This window comes from Panthera uncia, chromosome B4 (assembly GCF_023721935.1).
Source record: "Panthera uncia isolate 11264 chromosome B4, Puncia_PCG_1.0, whole genome shotgun sequence".
In the NCBI taxonomy this organism is placed as follows: Eukaryota; Metazoa; Chordata; class Mammalia; order Carnivora; family Felidae; genus Panthera; species Panthera uncia.
Window position 1 is genome coordinate 60,828,272 of NC_064809.1, and position 12,296 is coordinate 60,840,567.

At 40.2% G+C, this 12,296-nt stretch overlaps 1 protein-coding gene across 1 annotated transcript in view; it reads right to left on the bottom strand.

Moving 5' to 3' along the window:
* OVCH1 (ovochymase 1) overlaps window positions 1-12,296 on the bottom strand; it is a 63,249-nt gene that overhangs the window by 24,566 nt on the left and 26,387 nt on the right. The window contains exons 18-20 of the mRNA XM_049626669.1: window positions 4,758-4,830; window positions 3,892-4,087; window positions 596-747 (exon numbers count right to left, since the gene is read on the bottom strand). Of these exons, the coding sequence (XP_049482626.1) occupies window positions 596-747; window positions 3,892-4,087; window positions 4,758-4,830 (421 nt within the window). The remainder of the gene's footprint in view (window positions 1-595; window positions 748-3,891; window positions 4,088-4,757; window positions 4,831-12,296) is intronic.

Consider the following 12,296-nt stretch of genomic DNA (forward strand, 5'->3'; position numbering starts at 1 on the left):
GGGTGGCTCAGTTGGTTAAGCATCCAACTTTCGCTCAGATCATCATTTCAGGATTCATGAGTTTGAGCTCCACATCAGGCTCTGCGCTGACAGCACTTGAAGCCCGCGTGATCTCCTGTCCCCCTCCTTCTGCCTCTCCCCTGTGCATGCTCTCCCTCTCTCCCTCTCCAAAATAAATAAAAACATTGAAGAAAAAAAAGGTTTAAAAAATAAAATAAATTAAAAAACTAAAAACCTTAACTCATAAGTAGGATACACTGACTTAGAACCCTTCTCTGCTTGTTCCTCTTTTCCCACAGCCTTACATCTCTCTGAGCACATCTTCCTTCTTGCAGGCCAGTTAGCAGTGCTGCTGTCCCCTGTGTTCTCATGGGCTCCTCGGTCCCCACCTGCTTTCTGGCCCTCTCTCCATCTCAGCAAGTGTGGAGTCAGGAACTCCCTCTTCCCATTGTCCTACTGGCATTCCTGGAAGGGTGTGGTATGATGCTATCAGGCACAGGCTGTAATGGTTACCTGTGGTTCTGAGCATGTCTCCTAAGGAGAGTCTCCATCAGATGACCCTGGATCTTCCTTTGCAAAATCAGAGTCATCTCACCTGACAGAAATCCTTCCCTCCAGAGGTTGCAAAGCCAGCACAGATCATCCTCTCTGTGATCCCTCCTGGGTGAGAGCGGTAAGCGTGTCCACAGACCTCTCTTTCTAACACAAGCACCTGAATCTGCTGCAAGCGCCTTGCGAGGCCGCCACCTGCTTAAGAAACAGATTCAGAAATACAGCTTCTTAATGAAGTAAACAACACATTATGTTAAAAAGACATATTTAATTTCAGACTTCCTTTGCAGTAATGTAATTGCAATCACTCAGTTTGGCCTGAGCTGATGTTAATAAAAAAATGTGTTGGGTGCCTGGGTGGCGCAGTCGGTTAAGCGTCCGACTTCAGCCAGGTCACGATCTCGCGGTCCGTGAGTTCGAGCCCCGCGTCGGGCTCTGGGCTGATGGCTCGGAGCCTGGAGCCTGTTTCCGATTCTGTGTCTCCCTCTCTCTCTGACCCTCCCCCATTCATGCTCTGTCTCTCTCTGTCCCAAAAATAAATAAAAAACGTTGAAAAAAAATTAAAAAAAAAAATGTGTCTCACATAGGGTGTCTTCATTTCCCAAATGTGGCATTTTGGTAAAAGAATACATTATCAAAAGAACAAAACCAGAAACATTTTTTTTCTAGTTTATTTTTGATTTAAAGGTTAGTGTTTCAAACATTGTTACACAAAAATTCAGAAAGAAAAATTCAGCAAGATATGAATTTTTGTTGTATAGGATGATTATGATTATATTTTAAATGGTATATTTACAGATAAAAATATATTATAAATGTGAGAACATATTTATAAGACTTCCTAATATAAACCAAAATCATATCCCCTTTTCCTCTATTGTCACTGAGACTAATCTCAACTCCAATTTGAAAGGACTAAAAATGGTGGTGCTTGCGTGATTCAGTCGGTTAAGCATCCGACTTCAGCTCAGGTCATGATATCACAGTTCGTGGGTTTGAGTCCTGCGTCGGGCTCTGTGCTGACAGCTCAGAGCCTGGAGCCTGCTTTGGATTCTGTCTCTCTCTCTCTCTCTCTCTCTCTCTCTCTCTCTCTCTCTCTGTTCCTCCCCTGCTCATGCTCTGTGTCTGTCTCTCTCTCAAAAATAAACATTAAAAAATTTTTATAAAGGACTAAAATGAAGGCTACAAGGCTAACAATGAACACTACAATACTTCTCATAACTGACCCTCAGGCAGGACTGTATTAACATGTATTCTGCATGACTTATTCTATCACTTTGGATTCATGGCTAATTTTAAAAAAGCTTAGTATTAGCAAGTACCTTATATTTGTACAGTAACTTAATATTACTCCAACCCAATAATACAACATTGTGAGGTGGGTTGTTCACATATATGATCACGTTGACCTCACACATGAAAAAAACACAAGAGTTTTGAAAATCTGATCTCACAGCACATGTGGGGCAAAACTAGCACTTAAGCCTAGGTTGGACTCTAAAGCTCGTGCTTTTTAATGTATCAATCTAATACATAAATAAATTTAATGATTTTTGAAATCCTCTTTTTAGAGACCATTCCTGCCACTGGTCTTTACCATTTCTTAAAATTAAGAACTCATTTTCTCGCAGATTGAAAGAATGAATTCGCCTTTCCTAAGACTGTAAGTAAGCACCTTTCACTTGTCTGGTGGTCACGGAGGTGGTGACGGTTAAAGGTGTCAGAGAATGGGCACATTTACTCAAGGTCTTGGAAGCCAGTCAGTCAAAAAAAAATTTACTGAGCATTTACTCTATGCTAGGTGCATCTGTAGCCCTGGAGGAGAGTGCAGAATTAGGCACCTGCCGCCACGAGGCTTCCACTCTAACGGAGGAGATGTGGAGAATGATTACATACACTAACGTCAAAGTACAATCGTGTGTGATGAAATGATAAAACTGGGTGGTGCAAATGTGATGGAAGGGCAGTCCTGAGGCAGCAAAGTGATCGGAGGAGGGTGTGCCGTTCTGCACTGCGAGCAGAACGATGAGGAAGCAGCTGGGAGAAGAATGAAGCAAGAGTGTTCCAAGCTTCAGAAAGCAGAACAGGTCTTGTGTTGAAGAGGAAGAAAGAAGGCCACAATGCCTGAAGCGGACACAGGGAGGAAAGGAAGTTGGAGAGGTAAGTGGAGGCCAAATCACAGAGTTTTCCAAGTCAGTCTAGCAGTTCAGACTTTATTCTAAATGTGGAAAAAAAAAAAAAAGAAAGAAAGAAAGAAAAAAGAAAAAGCACCAAAGAGTATCAGCTGAACCACGCTGATTTTAAATCCTAGCTTTGATAAGTACTAGTTATGGGATCTTAGCAAGTGACTTAAATCTCTTGAGCTATAATATCCTCATTTACAACACGGGGAGGATAAAACCTCCTCATCTGGTGGTTGGGCAGGTTTGAAGAACATGCAGGGTGGCTGCAGGTGGCACAGTAAAGCTATGCTTGCAGACAAGCAGATCCCAAATAAATGACACACAAACACAAGGAAACCATCTTCTACAGTGGAAAGAGGCAAAACGCAAACATCAACACGTTCAGATCTGCCAGTATTTTGCTGTGGCTTTAAGAACTCTATGATCTAGACCAGCAGTCAGCAAACCACGGCCAGCAGACCAGTTCTGTACCAGCCCCATCCCCAGACCTCCTAGTAATGATGTGTACACTTTGAAATGGCTTCTAAAAAGCCCTAGAGTAATATTTCGTGACACATGAGTATTACATGAAATTTAAATTTCAGGGGCGCCTGGGTGGCTCAGTCAGTTGAGCATCTGACTTCAGCTCAGGTCATGATCTTGTGGTTTGTGGGTTCAAGCCCTGCTTCAGGCTCTGTGCTGACAGCTCAGAGCCTGAAGCCTGCTTCAGATTCTGGGTCTCCCTCTCTCTCTGCCTCTCCCTGCTCACACTCTGTCTCTCTCCTTCAAAAATAAATAAACATTAAAAATTTTTTATTTAAATTTCATAAATAAACTTCTACTGGAACACGACCACATCCATTCTGATAGATGTGTATGTCTATGGCTGCTTTGCACTACAATGGCAGAGTTGGATAACTGGGGCATGGAACATATGGCTTGCAAAGATGAAGAAATGTATTATCTGGCTCTTTACAGATCTAACGTCCCTATAATAAGTCATCCTGAAGGAAAACTATAAAAGTTCATTCTCTAATCACCTATGACTAAATAAAACATGGGTTCTATCTTTCAGAGAGAAGAAAGGCTAAAGCAGGTATTGCTTGGTATCATTTCCATGCCAAGTTTTTTAAATTAGCAACTGGCAATAATGTTTATGCAAAAGTAAAATGTTCACCTTCACTAATGCTTCCCCATCCAGTCACAGCACAGATCTCAGAGGAAAAGAGTGGCTCCGTGCTTTCTGGGAGACACACCGGCCTCACGACAGAGTTGAACGCCAGAGGAGAGCTCAGTTGTATTAGGGCGATGTCAGAGTCGAAGCTCCGGCTATCAAAGTCTTCATGCACCACAACGTGCTTGGCCCTTCTCACCTGTATCAGTGGTGAGCAAGCGAATTACAAGATAAAGTCAATGAGTCAAACTACTTCTTTGCATAATAGTCCAAAATAAACCTTCAATCTCTGTATTGCCATGCATCAGCAATGAAGGTGGCTCTGTACTGAATTGAAAAGGGCAATCTGTGTTTGTAATTTGCAGGAGGCCATGAACTTTCTGAGGACAGTCCTGGAGAAAGCAGGCTATGTGGACCTTGTACACAGACTTGAATTTACACTTCCTGACCTGCCTCACTTAATTCTCTGATGTAATTGTGAGCTCAGATTTTATATTTTTTTTTATTGAAAAAAATTTTTTTGAATGTTTATTTTTGAAGGAGAGAGACAGCATGAGCAGGGGAGGAGCAGAGGGAAAGGAAGACACAGAATCCAAAGTGGACTCCAGGGTCTGAGCTGTCAGCACAGAGCCCAACACGGGACTCCAACTCACAAACCGTGAGATCATGACCTGAACTGAAGTTGGAGGCTTAACCAACTGAGCCACCCAGGGGCTCCACAGATCGTATCTTTAAATGTTGATACATCTGGTAACTGTATAGGGACACTAGGAGATGGATACCTAATTACATATTTTAGCTAAAGGTATTCCCCAGCATGTGATAACACTTAGGATAAAGGCAGAATGACCCTTCAAAACATTTCTCACCTGCTCAGTTGATTCCTTCAGGGTTCTGTCATGGTCCCCAGCAACAATGGTCCAGAAGAGTGGATTATTTTTCCTGGAGAAAGAACAAGAAAAATTTGACATGAGGAGTCATTTTTTTACCATTTGATCTAACCCCATGGGGCTCTACCAACACGCACTGTGTTTAGCTCAGCCAAATGCCACTATTCCCCTGTCTGGTGCCTTTGTGTGATCTCCTGCCTGGGAAGGTACACCACACCTCCTGATCTACCTGTAGAGTTCTTAATGATGCATCCTGCCCCTTTATTTTGGCAATAAAATGACCTTGGAGCCCCTACCAAATATCACCAAACATTATTTTTAAGTTGAAAAGTTAAAAAGAAAAACTATAGCTTACTTTCATTTCACAGTGATATTAAGAATACATAATGAGGTAGCTTCTGGCCTATGTTTTACTGTTAAAAGTAGACAAACATTATCTTACAGGAATACATCTCAAATTGTTTTCTTTTAGCAAATCACCAGAATTAATGGAACAGAGGTTAAAAACTTTATCAGTTCACAAAACAGGTAAAACTCACCTATGGCACCTATGGGATTATTTTGGGGAGATGATGGTTGGAAGAAACATAGGGAGCTGCTGGGTGTTGGCAATATTTTGTCTTATGCTGTGGGTACTAGTCACGTGGGTGCTCACTTTGTGAAAATTCCTGTAACTATAAACTTGACATTTGCACCCTTTTGATATATTTCAAAAGGATGTTTTAAAAAATTTTAAATCAATATCCATTAATCTGCCACATCAAGATTTTCAGCTGAAGAAATATGTGAGGAAAGAGTCCCTCAATTGTCACAAATATTATCACTTCAGCTTGGAGATTCTTTAATTTTCCAAAATTTACTTTTTTCCTTAGGAAAAGCAAGGTTATTGAAATTATTTTTTCAATACGCTTTATTCAAAGGAAAAGTTTCTTCATATACATGGGCATCTTCTGTCTAGTCTTAACCATGTTCATTTCAATTCCTTGCATGATGAATCTGACTTATTCATGTGTTTCAGTATGACTTATTAAAGGAGCCTACTCAGGTAAAGTGCTTAGCAAATACCTTGCAGATGGTAATGACTCCATAATGATAGCCATTATCAGTGTTATTATCTGCCATGCACTCTAACTGAAGGATTAAACTTTATTTTCAAAGTCACCCTCTAAATTATTACTTGATAGTAAAGAGACTTATTTTCTAAAGCCACTCTACTTCTTTAGATAGAGGATAGCGTGCACAAAGGAATGAAATTATAAAAATCATGGTATAGTTGATAATGTAGATCACAACTTCTAGTGAAGTTTTATGTGCACAGTCATCAAATTTCCTTTAATTTGGTAGAACACTGTGTAAAAAAATTGTTATGACAGAACAACATACATGTTATGAAGGAACAGAGTCTGAGTTTTTCCAACAGTAGGATAATAGCTCTAAGTAGCAACTGATGGATTTCTCCATCCTATCTCCCCCCTTGCGCACAATCAAATTTCATTTCTTATATCCTTAGGGTCTTATCCCCAATCCAACAATGGGACATATGCCACTACTGCTTTGGGAGAAGAAATAATTACTGCTGAATTACAGAAAAAACAGTGGCTGAAACTTAAAAAATTTAGGTCTTTAAGAAAAATTTAGTCTTTAAGACTGAAAGATTCCAATGTAGAATTGCAAAGTGAATTTAGTTCCCTACAGGAAAACTCCCAAATGAGCACAAAGACCAGTGTGAAGTCAGCAAAAGAAAAATACCAGTTTTCCCTAACTGTGGAACATTACCTGGGAACTTCTTACAAACACAAATGTTGAGGCCCCACACCAGACTTATAGATTCAGCAACCCTCCAGGTGATTCTGGTTTATGCTAAAGTTTGAGAACTAATAAACTAATATTAAGAGCAACCAGTGCCAGCGAAGCCATGGGAGGTGGTCCAACGTTGCTGTTATCCTTAATGTCTTTGGAGTGCTACCCAACACTGTGAAATAGGCTGGCACCTAGTGCCCTTCAGCAAAAATGATGTCTACTTCAGCTCCCACAGTTTGCAGATCTCCCCAGCTGGCTTATCCCACATGGCAAACTTCCCTTATCAATGGATTTGGATATGTGGAAGCCCTCTTCAACAGAGGATGGAGCCCTGGATGTCTACCAAGTCAATGAAGATGATCCGGGAGAAACAAGCCCATGAAGGAATCCACTGCAGAGTGCCCACAAAGGCAGAGTATGAGTGGAACATACCAATTTTGTTACTCTGGCCTATCAAACACTTCTGGTGTAAAGAGCCATATACTCCAAGGAATAACTTCAAAAAGACATTTCTCTGGCAAAATAAGTCAGGCAACTATGAAGAGTAAAAGAAAAAATGAGGCACACAGACATTTTCTGTATCATTATACATATAATGATACAGATTTTGTGCAAAAAATAATATATATGGTATATACAAATACTATAAAATAGACCGTGTGCTTAAATATTAGTGGGAAATCATGGGAATGCAAGCTGGTGCAGCCACTCTGGAAAACAGTATGGAGGTTCCTCAAAAAATTAAAACTATAACTACCCTATGGCCCAGCAATTGCACTACTAGGTATTTATCCAAGGGATATAGGTGTGCTGTTTCGTAGAGACACATGCACCCTCATGTTTATAGCACTATCAACACTTTATAGCAGCACTATCAAAATGTTTATATTGACATGTTTATAGCAGCACTATCGAAAGTATGGAAAGACCCCGAATGTCCATCGATGGATGAATGGATAAAGAAGAGGTGGTATATAAATACAATGGAGTATTACTCAACCATCAAAAAGAATGAAATCTTGCCATTTGCAACTACGTGGATGGAACTAGAGGGTATTATGCTAAGTGAAATTAGAGAAAGACAAATATCATATGACTTCACTCATATAAGGACTTTAGGAGACAAAACAGATGAACATAAGGGAAGAGAAACAAAAATAATATAAAAACAGGGAGGGGGACAAAGCATAAGAGACTCATAAATATGGAGAACAAACAGAAGGTTACTGGAGGGGGTGTCGGAGTGGGGGATGGGCTAAATGGGTAAGGGGCATTAAGGAATCTACTCCTGAAATCATTGTTGCACTATATGCTAACTAATTTGGATGTAAATTAAAAAAAAATAAATCAGATTAAAAAAATAAATATTAGTGGGAAATCAGATAATTAAAACATTGTTAGTATTGATCACTTCTAAATCTTTTTTTTTTTCAACGTTTTTTTTTTTAATTTTTTTATTTTTGGGACAGAGAGAGACAGAGCATGAACTGGGGAGGGGCAGAGAGAGAGGGAGACACAGAATCGGAAACAGGCTCCAGGCTCCGAGCCATCAGCCCAGAGCCCGATGCGGGGCTCGAACTCACAGACCGCGAGATCGCGACCTGGCTGAAGTCGGACGCTCAACCGACTGCGCCACCCAGGCGCCCCTAGTATTGATCACTTCTAAAGAGGAGGAATGGATTCATGAAATGGAGAGAGTATTTAGATTTTACTTGATAACTTTCTTTAAATGCCTTTATCTACAAGGATTACTATTATAAAAATCCTTTTTTTTTTTTTTTTTTTTTTAAGAAATCAAGAAATCACCAATGAAATTGCATACAAATTCCTTTTGTGGTCAACTTTAGTGGTTCACAAACATTTACAGCTGACTGTGTTTATTAATCTCAAATGACTCATCAATTTGAATATCCCCTTTGTGAAGAATGGTCTTGCTATGGTCTGTATCTTGCTGCAAGGTGTCTGGTTAATCACATAAATTCCCAGAACAGACTACACTAGTTGACAAGGGAATCTGCCAAAACGTCATCTGTGCCTTGAGCTTCAATACTAATATTTGTCTTTTCTAATACATTAATTGTTACTAATTAATCAGCTACTATCGAGGCTTCTTTTCCATGATACATAAAAATGAATTCTGATAGAATTACTTAAAATGGGCATTTCCAAGGGAGGGAAAGCCTAGAATGAATGGTATTGGACTGAGTTGGAAACATCCACATGAAGTCATGTTTAGCTTAATATAGATACAGAAAGATAGCTATATTTACAGAATGGGTTAGTAACCATAGCTATATTTCCTAGCTCTGTCAGTTGAGAGGACCTAGTGCAGTAACACCCTAGTAGCAACTAGTACACGCACCACTTAGACCTTGATTTCTCATACCATTCTCCCACAAAGTAGACCAGGGCTCACTGGAGAAATGACTGGTTCTAGGACTGAGGAGGGAATACATCAGATAAACCTGGAGCATTTTGTAGTGTCACAAATGGATAGGGACATGTCAAAAAGATAAGAGGTGACCCTGAAAGAGCTGACACTGGTCAAAGCTGGAAGAATTTGAGCAAAAAATAGATATGTAGTATTTTAATGTTATTTTTTTTAGAGAGAGCGTGAGAAGGGGGGGAGGGGTAGAGAGAGAGGCAGACACAGAATCTGAAGCAGGCTCCAGGCTCCAAGCTTTCAGCATAGAGCCCGATGTGGGGCACTCACAAATGGAGAGATCATGACCTGAGCTGAAGTCGGACGCTTAACCAACTGAGCCGTCCAGGTGACCCTGTAGTATTTTCAAATAAATATCCCTGAATCCATACCGATAGAAATACATTGTTTAACAAATAAATCAGGAAGAATAGACATATCTCCCATACAGAAAAATTTCAAACAATTTATGTAGACACTTTCCACTCAGGAGGTGAAGCTTAATACCCAATGCCTCAAGTGGCATATGACTTCTGCAGTTTTCCTCTTCCAAAACCATAATCCCAGTGAAACCATGAGGAAATAGCATATAAATTCAAATTGAGGGACCTTCTACAAAATAACAGATGAGTACTCCCCCAAACTGGGAAGGTCATAAAAAACCAGGAAAGTCTGTGATACTTAGAGCCAAGAGTAGCCTTACGTGACATGCCGACTAAATGTAATGTGGTATCCTGAATGGCAAAGGGAATTGCAACCACAAACACCTTGAGACAGAGGAAATGCAGCATGTTTGAGGAACGGGGCTGGCCCATTATGAGCAAGCAGGGTCAAGTTTGGGTCAGATAGACAGATAGGAAGTGGTTCTTCATCATGGCTGTACAATGGAATCATGAGAGGGTTTTTTTTTTTTTTTTTAAGTTTATTTATTTTGAGAGAAAGAGAAAAAGTGCATGAGCAGGGAGAGGGGCAGAAAGAGAGAGAGAGAGAGAGAGAGAGAGAGAGAGAGAGAGAGAATCCCAAGCAGGCTCTTGCCCTGTCAGCACAGGGCCTGATGCAGGGCTTGAACCCATGAACCATGAGATCATGACCTGAGCTGAAATCAAGAGTCAGATGCTCAACCTACTGAGTCACCCATCTGAGGAGTTTAAATAAAAAATTAAAAATTAATGGCACAAAAACAGACACATAGGCCAATGGAATAGAATAGAAACCCCAGAACTAGACCCACAAACGTATGGCCAACTCATCTTTGACAAAGCAGGAAAGAACATCCAATGGAAAAAAGACAGTCTCTTTAACAAATGGTGCTGGGAGAACTGGACAGTAACATGCAGAAGGTTGAAACTAGACCACTTTCTCACACCATTCACAAAAATAAACTCAAAATGGATAAAGGACCTGAATGTGAGACAGGAAACCATCAAAACCTTAGAGGAGAAAGCAGGAAAAGACCTCTCTGACCTCAGCCGTAGCAATCTCTTACTCGACACATCCCCAAAGGCAAGGGAATTAAACGCAAAAGTGAATTACTGGGACCTCATGAACATAAAAAGCTTCTGCACAGCAAAGGAAACAACCAACAAAACTAAAAGGCAACCAACGGAATGGGAAAAGATATTTGCAAATGACATATCGGACAAAGGGCTAGTATCCAAAATCTATAAAGAGCTCACCAAACTCCACACCTGAAAAACAAATAACCCAGTGAAGAAATGGGCAGAAAACATGAATAGACACTTCTCTAAAGAAGACATCCGGATGGCCAACAGGCACATGAAAAGATGTTCAACGTCGCTCCTTATCAGGGAAATACAAATCAAAACCACACTCAGATATCACCTCACGCCAGTCAGAGTGGCCAAAATGAAGAAATCAGAAGACTATAGATGCTGGAGAGGATGTGGAGAAACGGGAACCCTCTTGCACTGTTGGTGGGAATGCAAATTGGTGCAGCCGCTCTGGAAAGCAGTGTGGAGGTTCCTCAGAAAATTAAAAATAGACCTACCCTATGACCCAGCAATAGCACTGCTAGGACTTTATCCAAGGGATACAGGAGTTCTGATGCATAGGGGCACTTGTACCCCAATGTTTATAGCAGCACTCTCAACAGTAGCCAAATTATGAAAAGAGCCTAAATGTCCATCAACTGATGAATGGATAAAGAAATTGTGGTTTATATACACAATGGAATACTACGTGGCAATGAGAAAAAATGAAATATGGCCTTTTGTAGCAACGTGGATGGAACTGGAGAGTGTGATGCTAAGTGAAATAAGCCATACAGAGAAAGACAGATACCATATGGTTTCACTCTTATGTGGATCCTGAGAAACTTAACAGAAACCCATGGGGGACAGGAAGGAAAAAAAAGGGGGGGGGTTAGAATGGGAAAGAGCCAAAGCATAAGAGACTGTTAAAAACTGAGAACAAACTGAGGGTTGATGGGGGGGTGAGAGGGAGGGGAGGGTGGGTGATAGGTATTGAGGAGGGCACCTTTTGGAATGAGCACTGGGTGTTGTATGGAAACCAATTTGACATAAATTTCATATATTAAAAAAAAAATTAAAAATTAAAAAAAAAACTACCCATGTCTAGAAGTCACCAACAAGTGACTTTAGTTTGGAAGGAAAATGAATTAATTACAGTTATACAAAGGCACCTAGCTTATCTATATACCATTAAGATAAGAGCAATTCACAGTAAAATAGAAACTACAATTCTTTTACATTATCAAAACCAAGAAAAACCAAACAATGTACTAGTTTTAGGGATTCACAGATGTTAAAATTAAAAAAAACCCATCAGTATCATAAATACAAAATTTAGCATAGTGTCTTCCTCTTGGCAGGGGTCCTAGGGGGTCTTAAGAAGTGTAAAGAGTCTTCCTAAACTGGGTGGCAAGGACACATATGTACATTTACTATTCTTTAGACCACATATGTGTCATGTGCAGTTTTTCATATCATGGCATAATTCACAATTTAAAAACCCTGAAAATGTTAAGCAAAATTTTAGTCCATTGGTAGTCCAGTGACCAACGTGGTAGACTATCCTACTGTGCTCTCCACTATTTGGACCATATTTTAAGAAAAACAACACTAAATCAATCCAGAGGAAGTTGTACCACATGGCAAGGTATCTGGAATTACTGACAAACAACAGAATGATGAGCCCTAGCTTAAAGATGAAATTAAGGGGCAATGTGAGAGAGATCTTCAAGTATAGGGAACACTGTTATGTGAAAGAAGAAGCAGACTAAGTTTTTGTTTTCCAGAGCTCCAGTAAATTTAGAC